Here is a 14452-nt window from a genome sequence, read left to right on the forward strand (position 1 = left end):
CGACATTAAAGCCTGGATGGCACTAAGCTTTCTAAGCTTTAACGAAAAGAAAACTGAGGTGGTGGTGTTTGCCCCAAATGGTTCTTGTAACCCCCCTCCATTTGATCTAGGCCCCCTGGCTCAGTTTGTGAAGCCAACAGTCTCCAACCTGGGTTTTAAAATGGACAACGAGTTTAAGTTAGATCGCCAAATTAGTTCAGTGGTGAAGTCTAGCTTTTTTCACTTGAGACAGCTGGCCAAAGTAAAACCCTTTTTAACCACACAGCACTTTGAGACAGTAATCCATGCATTTATTACTTCTCGGCTGGATTACTGTAACGCCCTCTATCTTGGAGCCAGTCAATCTTCCCTTGCACGCCTCCAGTTAATACAGAATGCTGCTGCCCGTCTTCTAACTGGCACGCGCAAGAGAGAGCATATAACTCCCATCCTCGCCTCTCTCCACTGGTTGCCCGTGCACTTTAGAATCCAGTTCAAGGTTCTGCTTTTGACCTTTAAATCATTAAGTGGTCTCGCCCCCCCATACCTCTCTGAGCTCCTCCACCCCTACTCTCCTGCCCGCTCCCTCAGGTCAGCTGACCAGATGCTGCTGGAGGTTCCGAGGGCGAAGCGGAAGCTTAGAGGGGACAGAGCTTTTTCGGTCGCGGCCCCCAAGCTCTGGAACGACCTTCCCCTGCAGATTAGGCAAGCCCCTTCTCTGGCCATTTTTAAATCCTCTCTTAAAACGCACTTTTATTCTTTGGCTTTTAACATAGCATGAGACCTCTGACCCTGTGCTGCCCCCCCCTCAGTTTTTCTTGTTTTGTGTGTTGTCATTGTATACTGTGTTTTTAGCTACTGTTTTACTTATTACCTATGCACTGTACAGCACTTTGTGGCAGCTGTGGTTGTTTGAAATGTGCTCTATAAATAAAGTTGAGTTGAGTTGAGTCCAACCAAACATGTAGAATGTTAGATTTCGACCAGGCTATATGTCTCATCCATGTCATGATTTCGACGATGTTCCAATGAGATGTTTGTTCTTAAACCAAATGATGATTACATATGTTTGTTCTCAATTGTCCTTATTTGTTAAAGCATGTTTTAGCCAGCACTATTTACGCACTAGTTAACTAGTTGGCATGCGTCAAAACAAGCATCAAACCAGTCTAATAAGCGTACAGCCTACCATTTCCATCTGTTTTATTTCACTAATTATCGGTTAGCTTTTTTGGAGCACTTGGCTGATGATACCTGAGAGACAGAGTGTGTTGCATTGCGGGTAAAGGATGTACTTGAATGTCAATCTAAATAGACTAGCCAGCCTTGCAAGCTTCATCATCACTCACCTTCCACTAATGACAGACTCAAACCTTCGTGACAGCACACCTGGCCTAACAAAATATCAAAATATTTCAAAGACTTATTTTCAGGTCTGGATCAGACTTGAGATAATGTGACCTATGGCATTAAACAATATACATACAGTATAAGTGTTATTTTGAGGTCAACAACAGTTTTTCAGAATGTGGCTGTCATTCTTTTTTCATACATAAAAAGGTAAATAAAAGGACTCCTTAGTTCAAAACGACTCCTTAGTTAAATAAACCTGGGGGGGGCAGGGGGGGGGGGGGGGGGATATCAAAACACAGACAAAACAAAACAAAACAATAACAAATATCGGAACCATAAAAGACGGTGCTTACACGTCACTGCCAGTAGAGGTGTTGCTTGACCTGATCATGGGTGAAAGTTCATAGTCACTGTCTGAGCGGTACAGGAAGGACTCCCTCCGCTGGGTGTGATGGAGGCTGGACTGCACAACGAGGCCCGACGGCCCCAGGAGGGTAGGACCCGATGGCCTGCTGCTGCCCACATCCAAGCTAGAGACACGAGAGAGGGTGGAAAGTGTTGGTGGTGTGAAATTGGCACATTCTTTTGTAAAATAAAAACGAGACCCCTTAAATAAGTGCCGAGATTTAATTATTGCAAAAAAATTAAAGGATATTCTTTTCTCTCTTTTTTTTATTAAAAAAAAAGTTTTTAATAAAGTTAAATAGCTCTATATTCTGATAGTAATCACCGTAAAAGTTCAGTAGCAGGGGTCTCCCAGTCTCTCCTACTCTCAAGTAAAAAGTAAATTACATTTTTAGGTAGAATTTTTAACTAAGATTCTAACTCACAAATGTTAAGGACAATGATGTGCCATTCTCAGAGCACAATAGACACTATACAATTGAAACAGAATTGTATATATTCTTTGTATTAAGTCCTTAGCTACATGGCCTTACACAATGCTTGCCTCTGTAAACACAATCTTTGTTCAGTTCTCACATAATTAAGTGTCTTGCTTTGTCAATTGATGTAACCTCTTTTGAACCTAAATATTTTATAGAACACTTAACTCTCTGTCCTGGATAGGGGTCTAAAAAAATGCATGATTAATTCACCTTTTTAGCAAGGAGAGATTATTTTGTATTAATTTATTTTCAACAAATCGATAATTTACATGTGTGGCTTCTGCGCTATCACATTCTATCATGGTGACGGCTTAATCATTTGGTCATATTACACTGACATCATAGTAGAGTGTTATCTCCTGTCCCGTTTTAAGAAGGGATTTCACCTTCACCTACGTCAGTCCCAAGGCAGGGATTAGGGAATGGTTGTAATCAATGGGGTCCTTAAAAGATTAGTTACCGCTAAAGTGTGTAGAGTGATGTGTGTATACATACACCCAATCACAAGGGACTTAGAACTGGTAATTTGATATAGTTTCAGACTGTAAACAAAAACACCACACTATCAGTAAAACAGAAGTTTTAATATCTAACTAGCTAGCATAAAATAATTCCATTATTGTTATTATTGTTATTATTGTTATTATTGTTATTATCATTATCATCATTATTATTATAATTATTATTGTTAATTTACTAGTGGTGTAAACAGGACGGAAAAGATATTGACACATTTTTATTTCTAATAGCAATAATAGAATGTTATCATACAGTATACAGATGTACACAGTTAACTACCAGATAAATGAACAAGTAGTCTGGTGGCAACGATGGTTTAGCAGGTTTTTTGAGCGTGTGAACTTACTGACCGATTGAAATAAAGTTTGCTGTGAAAGTATCGGCTGTTGGAGTCTGTTTAACTGGCCCAATTATGAGTATACATTAGTGTTATCTTTTTAGATAAGCTTCTAGATATGGGACTGTGGTTTCTGAAAGGAAGTAAGGCTATACAATACCTATCACACACAAACACATACACTATTATACATTTTAAATGTTTTCAATGTACTGTTGGTATTTAGCAAGCATTTTCGCAGACAGTCTTATCCAGCGGGACTTACAAGGGTAAAATCTGAGTAAATGCATGAACCCTAGTCAACAGAGAACAGGGTAAATGGTCACAAGTAGAGTGCAATGAAAACAATGCAGAGCTTCAAAGTTAAACAGCCTCCCACTGAAAATGTACATTCCAATATGTGAGACAAGGAGAGAATGGTAACACAGTACTACATTTCTTTTCTTAAGTAAAAGTATCCATACTGCCATGTAGAAATACTGCCATGCAGAAATACTAAGTAAAAGTCCGGAATGCTACATTTACTTGAGTAAAAGTACAAAAGTATTGGTATCAAAATGTACTTAAAGTACCAAAAGCAGAAAGTACTCATTATGCAGAATGTCCCGTTTGGGTAATATATGTTTTGTAATAATAATCTAAATCTACAAAGTAACTAGTAGTAACTAAAGTTTTCAAATATTTTTTGTGGTAAACATCTCCACCAGGTGGGAAACTTTCACACATCCAGCCATCCTGGCTATCTGGAGTTCTCAACTTCCAGCTCCTGGATCATTGAACGATGGATTTAAACCAGCAATGAGGTAGAAGAGAGCAGTGGTGCTAAGAATGGGCTCTGGGTGGGAAACCCCAGGGGTCCTTGAGGGGGTTCCAGCCCAGGGTTAAGTGCACTGCCATTTCACCAGCTAGAAGTTGTTACCCCAATGAGAGAATGTATAAGAATGACTATTCCAACCTCATATGGTTTCACTCCCTCTACTGTTATCCCCCCACCTAAAGTTGTAGAATTGTCTGCTAAATCTACTAATGATAATACTAATACTACTACTACTAATAATAATAATAATAATAATCACGAGAGAACCAGCGTTTCTCCCATCCCACAGAGTAGTAGTGCTGTACTAGGGGACCATTCACTTCACTTCGACCTCGTACAGTAACACTTTAAAAACTGCACACCAAAACAACAACAAGACTCTTAGGAACGGTGTCACTCCAAAAAGACAGGTGTCATTAAACATTAAACAGATGTTACTGCTGTGGTTGTTTTACTGGAACAGCTCGGCTCAGTTCATGTGCCCGACGTGGAGCAGAAAATATATGCAGTGGAGTGAAACAGAAGAAAGAAAAAGAAAGAACACATTAAACGCTCATACCCTACTTTCAAGAAGTTTTGGAAAAGAAGGAAAGTTCTACAAGATCCCAACGTATCGCATCATGACACGTTGTGAGCTTGTAGCCTACATACAATATTTTCAAAGAATGTTCGAGAAAACAGGCAAGAAATAATAGATATACTAGTGACACCAGGGTTACAAACAACACAGCCAAGCAGCATGACATCCTACCTATATGATTTTTGCAGTCGTTTCCTCTTGGTTCCTCGTGTCCTGCCGAAGTGTCCTTGAGCAAAAGACTGAACGTTCCGCAACTCTGCCATCATAATTTGCTCAGGTGAAGATCGAGGGTCAGGTGAAGGTAGCTAACTGGAGTATATCTGCTGACAGAGTAAAAAAAAGCATCAGTTTCCAACACTTTTTTTCCCCTTCTTCCAGAATCCGTTCTCTCCTTCCTCTGTGAAGTGTGAAGTGTGTCAGATATGAGATCTACTTGCCTCCCTCAGCCAACTCAACTCCACCTGGTTGCTCACACCTCCTCCTCCGTAAAGCTGATTAGTTGGATGAGTTCAGGGAACAATCTGGCTGAGCATCTGGGTCTTTATGTTCTGACACACAACAGAACACCCTGCCTCGCTGTACTGGAATCAGTAATAGGAAGACAATGCTCCACTAAAGCTGTTAGTGCCAGCCAGTGGATGATTTTTATAAAACTTTAACCGCATTAACCGTGGCTGGGGTCCCAGTTTCAGGCATGTAGTAGAATATTTACAAAACAATACATTGTTTGCTTCCACCAACAATTGTGAAAATGGCTATTTTTGCCATGTGTCATATGATGCAGTATACAGGGTTTAAGTAAATATATCATTCCTCCCACAGTGTCTAGAATGTACTGCACTCCCAGTCTCTTTAAGGGGTCACACATTCACATAAATGTGCACTGTCATATATTAATAGCATGGGTAGATGTGCATGTACAGTATGAAAAGGAGTTGCCACTCGAAAAGTGAGCTGAAACTGAAATACCAGAGAGGGTGAATTGTACACTTTGTATTCCATAGAATTGGAATCATATTAATCAAATATTACCATTATTTTACATTCTGATTATAGATGTGCAACTGTGTCTATCCCTGCCAAGCTGCTCTCTCCTGTGTCCAGTTAGCCTGATCCTCGGTGTGGTTAGTATTGTTATTATATTGTGGCGGCATGACTTACTTACCATATAGCCAAGTTAGCATTCATGTTTTGGTTATAGTAGCTGACAATGCACAAGTGTGTGTGTGTGTGGCGTAGCTAAGCCTCTTAAGAACACCAGACAAGTGGAGCCTTATGGAAGCCTTCAGGATTATGGTTTGGCATTTGGGATGCATTTATGAGATCTCTCATGGTCAAGGGACACGAAGACAGCTGTAGTGCAGCTTAAGAGGACACTGTTAGGTTTATGTGTGTTATATGAAAGTGCCTTGTGTGCCATCTGGAACGGATCATTAGGACAATTTAAGTGTTCTTTGAGATAAGCATACTGATGCAATTGAGTGGCCATTCACTTGACTTTAGGCCGATAGTGGCTAAAGTCCAACAGGTGTTTAAGCCTCTTTCTTGGCTGAAAACATGATTCTCTGTATGATTCACTCCATCCATCTGGTTCATGGGACCTCTTTAAAACAAGCTGTGATTCTGGACAATCTCACCTCGAGGAAGATAGATAACTTCAAATACATTTTAAATTGGATGGAGACTTTACAGAGCATTTTAACCATTCTGACACCATTATTTCTAAAGTATGCATGCTTTGTTAGACAATAGAACACTTCAGCGGGGGTGCTATGATTAACCACTTAAACCCTTTATACTTCATTGTTCAGAGTCGCCCAGGGCTCTATACTAGGTCTGCTAATATTTCCCTCTATACCAAGTCCTTGCCAAAAATTGTCAATCTACAAGCTCACGTGTCTTGTCGCGACATATGAGCTTCTAGATCTATTCATGGCGAATGATCGCCCCCAGAATAGGGAGCTAGTTTGAGGTGCCAATAAGGAGGACCCTTGCATATAACTAATCGCAATTACCCTGTGATATATTGCTGCCAGCTCATGGAAGCATAGCTTTAATTAAGCCTTGCTACCAGTGGTGGAAAGTAACAAAGTACATTTACTCAAGTACTGTACTGAAGTACAATTTTACTGGAGTATTTCCAGTTTGCAGTACTTTTACTTCTACCCCACTACATCTCAGAGGCAAATATTGTACTTTTACTCCACAATTATTTGAAAACTTTAGTTACTAGTTACATATAGATAGATATAAATTACTATATTATAAAACATACATTAACCACTTTAGCCCTATTTTGTACCTAGGCTATTTGAAAATAGCCAATCTACAAGCTCACAACGTGTCGCCATGCGACGTGTTGTGAGCTTGTAGATCTGCTATTTTCTAACTTTTTTGTACTTTTACTTTTGGTACTTTAAGTAGCATTTTTGGTGCCAATATACTTTTGCACTTTTACTTCTTCCACCACTGCTTGCTACCCAGAGGGCAGGAGCCTGTTCTCTCCTGTTTCTGTAGCATAAGGCAGCTTGATGTCCAAATACCTGGACACAATGCTAGCATGACTCAATCCAACCCATGATGCTGGGTGACAAGCAGGATCGACTTAACCCATTGAGACCTGAAGCCGATTCTACAGGTCTCCTAAATCTCAACAGTATTCTGAAAAACACACGTTTCTGTATCAGTGGTGCTCAATCTTTTTCATGTCAAGGACCCCCAAAATTATATGTATTTGGCCGCGGACCCCCATCAAAATATCTTTTTCCAGGGACCCCCCAAGAAGCAAAGATTTGAGTTAAAAATGTTCGCTTTAAAAATATATATATATTCAAAGATTTGCACACATTTTCACGATTTTTCAAAAATAGCAAATCTACAAGCTCGGCGTAGTACGGCACTCGGTGCCGCGCTACGAGCTTGTATATCTGCTATTTTTGAATAGCCCAAAGTGTAAAATAATGCTTTTTAGCTCAAATCTAAAAATGACAGGGATCGAACCCCAACCTCCCCGTCTCAGGGCGGATACTCTGACCACAAGGCCACACTGCGCTGGTATGAAGCAAAGCTTTACTTACTCTTACATGTCATTTTGTGTTGTATCATTTAATCTGTTGCTATATCATGAAATGTATATTTGTACAGAAGTGACACTATTTTGTATATTTTGATTTCCAGTATTTGACTTATTTTGCTGTTAAGTTTGACTTGAATTGAATTATCACTTACACGCAGGGCAAGAAAACCATTTTGCTTGCACACCAGAGGTTTGTCACTGAAGTAAAAAAATAAACATTACTTCTCTTCTATGAATGCATTACTGTCATTAAGAATATCATGAGGAAACAACCATGGAAGTTATGACACATTTATTGGACGACGTGGTAAAATACAAACATACTTATGGTATGTTGAGCGGTGAAATGGTAGCAAATCCTTCTCAGGTAACCAGAGATGGTCTAGGACTGAATCCCACCAGTTGTGCCCCCGACCCTTTCCTACTGTCTCAAAACAAACGGGACAAATACAAAAACATTTGATTTGCATTCCTAGTGCTTCTATGTGATACTGACACCAGAAGGTAACTTATTAATCCTTTCTCAACACGTTTTATAAAATCATCGCACCTAAAGTTGTCATAATAGAGACGACGGCAGAATCACACTTTAGTTCGGTGTGTTGTGTGCGCTAATGCATTGAAATAAATTTGATTTATGCAGTGAATACCAAAGACCAAAACAACAGGATGCTTCATGGGTTCCCATGAATAATTTTCCAGTTGCATTCGTTTCTAAATAGTTTTATTGTAGTAATGTATGATAACTTAATGATCATAAATACAGCAACCGGGGATATGATTCCCTATGTGGAAAGCAACTTAACTTAAGATCTTGTTTTATGCATGAACCAAAGACCCTATGGCCACGAAGCATTGCAAATCTGGCAAGAGAACCCACTCAATTCCAGGTGTTAGGCCTGCAAAGAGTAATTTTAACTGTCATTCAGAATACATGAATACAGGTGAAACGTGTACTAGTGTAAGTGTATAAACAGGTGACAGGCTTTCTGTTAGTCTGGGATAGTTTGTCGTACATCAACAAAAATATGATTTCAACAGAAATCACATATGACTCGGATGAACTCAAATCTGATACAGAGTTTACAATTCAATCATTTGCGAGTCACCATTTATGATGTTACACATCACTGACAACAATCAGCAAGAGCCCCAGTAAGAGGCACACACACACAGTTACAGCCGTCACTCCGGGCCACCGTAGATCTTACAGTGCAGGTACGCTAGTTTCTCCGCACGGGTTTTCCTCAGGAGGGGCATCCACTCCCAGTGGGGCAGCTCCACCACCCTGTAGCCAGTCAGCTGCAGCTGTCTCCTCTTCATGGCATGGAGACCCATAAGCTGGTGGGTTCGGTAGCAGTACTGGCTCCTGTTGGACGCCTGGACAGCTAGCTTGACCGAGGCCGCTTTGGGGGAATCTCTGTGGTCGGGTTTGGTGTGAACCCCGGAGAAAGTACATTCGGCTAAGTCCACCGCTCCTACCCTGAATACCCCCTCTCCTCCTTCTACTGGCTCTATCCTGCGAAGAGGAGGTGGTCGTTGAACAGCAGGAGGGGTGCTTGACTGGTGGGTGGCATTTCTGGATTTTGTCAGCTGTGCCAGTAGCTCCTCGGTGAGCACAACACCCGTGTTGGTTTTCTCCCAGCCGTGATGAAAAGGAGCAGTCGATAAACTCTTCCCTGGGGATGAACTGGTGTTAGGGGACGTGGTCCTCACTGGCATTGGCCGTCCGGCGGGGTCAAGATGAACTTCCAGGTCGATAGAGCGGGTGTGCGGGAGGATCATCCGTTTAGATACAAACTCCGGGCCTCCCAGGAGATCCTGCAGTGCACATTCTGCCTCTTGGACCTCCGGCTTCAGACAAACATCAGACTGGGCGTATTCCCACAGCATCGCCGCCACCTCTTCCCTCAGCTGGTGGCCGAGCCGAGGCCCCGTCCAGTGAGGGAGCTCCAGACCCACAGTTCCATCCAACGTGAACAGGTCTTTCCTCAGGTCCATCTTTGAGGATTGTGTCGCTAGGGAGATGAATTCGGGGCTCAAGGCCAACTCCAGCAGGTCCTCTGGGAGCTCAGAGACAAAGGCCAGACCAAGGAGTCCAGTGAGAAGATGCTCAGGGTGACGCTGGAACTCTGCTTTCCTCTGTCTCATGGCGTGTGTGAGGCTGGAGTAGAGGGCTGGGTGTTGGCTGGGGAGGACTCCCATCGTGCCAAAGGCCCACAGCAGTTTCGCTGAGTCTTTGCTCCTGCAGTGCGACGCCAGTGAGGGCAATCTCTCCGCCACGGCGTTCAGAACCCGGTCATCGCGGTAATGCAGCGCAGAGGAGGCCAGCGCCACGTGCATCAGCCCCTGGACGCCCATCTCGGGGGCCCGACGGGGCACTTCTCGTGCCATGGCCTTTAGCCACGGCATGTGATCGAGCCAGCTAAAACGCATCAGTTTCAACACGTTGACCATGGCATAGTCACTCATGTCTGCCACCACAGAATGGGCCTTGTCCACCAGGCGGTACACCGCAGCTTCAGGGAGTGACATCTGGGATTTAAAGAGCCCCAGGCACACAGCGCCAACCTCCTCAGGCTGTAATTTATACAGGTGCTGCATCAGGAGCTGCTCTACGGGACGGACCAGGTTTGCCGGGCACTGCCTGCTTTCTCCTATGACATATAACAACTGGATCAGCTCTGGGACGCCAACCTGTCCTAAATGCAAGCTCACAGAGTCATAAAGGCTCTTGAGGAACTCAGGCACTTGTCTCCCCAGGCAGCGCCACAGGTCTGCCACCAACAGCAGCCGATGGAGGCCCATCTGTCCGGCCCTGGAGCTCAGCTCTGCCTCGTAGAGCCCCAGCATGCTGTGTCTGGACGGCAGCCCCAGCCACACGAACGCCTGCAGCACCTGCAGGAGCTGAGTGTCTGTGAAGTGCTGCAGGTTTTCCACGGCGTAGCGGAGGAGCATGATGAAGCGCGTGTCGCCCCTCACCAGAGGGGTCTGATTCGTGTGCACGTGGCCGAGCTCCTGAAGGATCTCGGTGACCATCGCAGCATCCATGCTGCCCTTCAGAACGGTCACTTTGTGGAGAAGGAGGAAGGCCTCTTCGGCATTGATCGGGTGGGGGCGGCAGCTCAGGTCAAGGGTCATGGAGGCGTACTCTGGCCGGCACCGTTGGAAGGCACGCGGGTCACCCTTAACGTCAGGCTGCGGGGCGTCAGAGGAGTATGACGGCGGTGATGGCGGCTCTTCCTCCGAGGCTTTGCTGAAGGCCAGATCCACCAAGGTGTTTTTGGTGCTGGAAAGCCACCGTGAGGAACTCACGCTGTAGTGGTTGCTCTGCTGCCTAAAGGCACCGGCCAGAGTGGACAAACACAACTCGTCGTCCTCACTCTCCGTCTTGCTCCTGGACGATCTGTTCTCGCTCCTGGACGATCTGGTCTCCCGTGTGAACTGAGGGTAGGACAGGGGGTTGTACTGCAGCCTGTAGCTACCTGGTACGGCTGCCGCCTCATGGTGCTGCAGCTCCTCGTCCACCTCTCTCTCCTCCTCCTGCTCATCGCCCACGGCCTCAGGTCTGCCATGGAGCTGGTGCAGAGGTCGCGCCCGGAGGAGACCTTTGCCCAGCGGGAAGAGACGACGCAGCCTGGCCACGTGTCGACAGGGCTCCCAGGCAGACATACACTCTGTCTAAAAGGCAAAAGAGAAGGATTTAGTTTAAAAAGAAAGTCTATTCATTTGGGCTAAGAGTGACAGATAGCTCACCAATATTCACATTATTCACATTGCAATTATGGCAAGGTAATGTCTATCTGTCTGTCTGTCTGTTTGTCTGTCCATTTATTAATTTCTGGTTCAGAATCACTGAACTGTACATCCTATTTCAGTATTTATTATATATATATAGTATATGATTAATTATACTATATTAATTATAGTATATGATTAATGACAGTCTAATTGAAGTATAAATTACACAAATCTCTGCCTGACTGCGTGCATGTTGGAGTGTGTATCTGTCATTCACGTATCTCGAGAACCGTCGGACCGATCAACTACAAACCTTCCGTACGTATCACAGGCATATATGGATATCTGATTGTACAGAACCACCAACCGACCAAAGTGACCGTATATGGGCATACCGCTTAATATACCCATTACCCCTATATACCCATTTATGGGCATCTGTATATGCCGATGACATCAGGGATCTCCATATATGGGCATAAAAGGGACAAAGACAGACAGATACAGCAGCGATATCCATATATGGGGACACAGACAGACAGAAAAACAAACATATCTCCATGTATGGTCACTAAGTGACGTGTTGTAAGCTTGTAGAGCTTTTTTATATTTGAAAATGTATGAACATTTTTCAACATGGAAACGATTATGGCGATTATGCAAAATAATTACGACTATCTCAAATGATATTGTGATTAGACGATTGTGATATTGTGACAGGCCTATCTAGGATGAAGCATAAGAATACTGTAGCTGCAATAAAAAGCCCAACAAATTGTCCTCTGATCATTTTGTCACACAGGTATATCTTTAGCAGACTAATGAACCGATATAATGAATTGGTTTATTAGTCATGAACATAAATCATGACTTAAGTCTTAAATTATTGGAAACTAACTACAAACCCATTATCACTCACCAAGTGAGTTATTGATTATTATAGCCTAAGCCATGCAGGAAAGGTTTCATGCTTTCCCAAACTGCACCAGAAGATGGCACTGTAAGGAAACATTTGTTTTAGTGCTGATTCAAAATGCCTGTGGGTCGGGATTTTGGGGGGGGTTTCCCAGACGACAGTTATGTGACAAGTTAAGGACTTTTAAGACCTTTTGAATACATAAATAAATACAAAATAAAATACCATTACTGCTTCAAAAGTAATCAACAAACTATACTATACTATGAAAACTGGTCAAATATTGGCCAAATTGTCAAATAATATAAGAAAGAGTTGTGAAAATAGCCAATGTACAAGCTCACAGCTTATACATCGGCTATTTTCACAATATGTATCTGTGGCACAGAGTCAAACAAAATGTATTGCCTCAACTCCTACAATTTCAAGTGCTTGTCAGGGTGAGGGGGGGGGGGGTCCCCAGTTCAAATATGATTATTGTTGGGGGTCGCGGCCTGAGACGGTTGATGAGAACCACCGCAATAGCAGACAGGAATTGAGTCTCCATCGTTCTAATGGACATAACTGCACATGTTGATAAGTGGGAACTGTGAAGGCTGCTGGACGTTTTACAACAGTCCCGTGCACCTCCATTCACTCAAGAGTATCCATTCTGAAACATCAATAAGTAAATAAAAACTAATGCCACTTTTGCAACTTTAAGAATGTAAAAGTGCATTCCTCTTTACAAAGGGCACGTGGTGAGGCCAAAGTGCCAAAAAGTTACTAATTGGTAAAGAATTCAACACCATGCTAAATTTGCATGGTGGCGATGCCCACAGTATTTCAATGCTCAGAGAGCCGTTAACACTAGGATAAGTGGGCACCAAGGAAGAGTGGGCACCTCTGTGTTGAATTGGCTATTTTTTCCCGAAATGTTAAAAAAAATACATATATTTGGGAAATGCTTTTAAGTAAAGTAAAGTATACATGATTAAAACATGATTAAACATTCGACAATTAAGGTCTAATATGTCTAAAATTGCTACAAAACCTGTACATCCAGTCATTTTGGGGCATAAACAAGAAGTTGAAGGATACAATTAAGTCTGATAATGATGTACTGTGCATGTTCACATCAGGTATACTTTACATCACTTAAGACAATTTTTCAATTTATATTTTTTAACATTTTGGACAAAATAGCAACTTTTACATCGAGGTGCCCAGATGTCCCTATCTGTTACCATGCCCACAGTACTTCAATGCCCAGAGAGCTAAATGTTAGCATGCAGGATACTGCCAAGGACATAGGCTAAGTTTAAATAAATGATTGAATATACATTAGTCTTTTCGGAATTAGCCTGGAGTCTGAGTGAATGGAGGAGATGCACTGACCTCTGTCTGCTGTGTGAGGACATAGTCTAATGCAGAAATATCAGTTGTGTCTGAATCACCACACTTCATTCAAACCAGAAACCAAACCATCACCCATTAAAATGAGCTACTAAACCATGTCAGTTACTAAACCTTTCAAATTACAGAAAGAATAACTCCACAACCGACCCTAGCATATGAAGAGTCACATATTGTACCATTGGCTAGAATTATAGTTTGGCCTTGAATCTCTATTAACAAAATAATAACCGCACTACCATCACCTCAAATGGGATAACTAAAGATATTTGTAAGGAATTAAGCATCATAAAGTTCCCTGTGCCAGCCGGCGTTCAACCCATGTAATATTTTCTTGGTTTTCTCTTTCGTTCACTGAGACAAATATGAATGTATGTTTATGATGAATAACTCACCGCTATGTACTATAGAATGTTGAGGTCGGCAGAGGTTCTGCTGCTGCTGCAGCCATACAGCCGATGTGTTATATAGTTAAAAATAAGGATTATGGTTATGACTCTATGCATGCAGCATGCTGCTGCTTCCTGTATGCTAAGGTCGTATGTGTGTTGACGCTACGGCAACTCTGCTGGGTCAAACTTCAAAAGGCGACACACGGGGAACAGTACAAATGTAAAGGCTCCCCATGCGTATATTGAAAATTGTTGTTATTATTTCCATAGTAGTTTAAATATAATCTAAGTAAAAAAAGAATAACATTTGCACCAGATATAAATTTCCCCTGCTCACCATGTTTTGTGTGTTTGTTTGTTTGTTTTTTTATTTGTTTGTTTTAGTTTTTTTCTTTATTTTCTTTTTCGTGGAATGATAGTGGCCTCTCCTGGGCTGTATTGGTACTGCAGTACCTTTGTG

The 14452-nt window shown here is 42.5% G+C and overlaps 1 protein-coding gene across 1 annotated transcript; it reads right to left on the reverse strand.

Annotated features, from left to right (window-relative positions):
• Positions 1-7825: 7825 nt before the first annotated feature.
• On the reverse strand, positions 7826-14128 carry fastkd5 (FAST kinase domains 5). Its single transcript, XM_080447126.1, has 2 exons — positions 13996-14128; positions 7826-11229 (listed from the first exon to the last, which is right to left on the reverse strand). The coding sequence occupies exon 2, from the start codon at positions 11218-11220 to the stop codon at positions 8734-8736; it is 2487 nt and encodes an 828-aa protein (XP_080303252.1). The 5' UTR covers positions 11221-11229; positions 13996-14128; the 3' UTR covers positions 7826-8733.
• Between the last annotated feature and the right edge of the window lie 324 nt (positions 14129-14452).

This window comes from Gymnoscopelus braueri, assembly GCF_963280865.1.
Source record: "Gymnoscopelus braueri genome assembly, chromosome: 13".
Taxonomy (NCBI): domain Eukaryota; kingdom Metazoa; phylum Chordata; class Actinopteri; order Myctophiformes; family Myctophidae; genus Gymnoscopelus; species Gymnoscopelus braueri.

What these genes read in the sequence shown, in the direction of transcription:
- fastkd5 (XM_080447126.1), bottom strand. Translation starts at nt 11,220, where the DNA reads ATGTCTGCCTGGGAGCCCTGTCGACACGTGGCCAGGCTGCGTCGTCTC.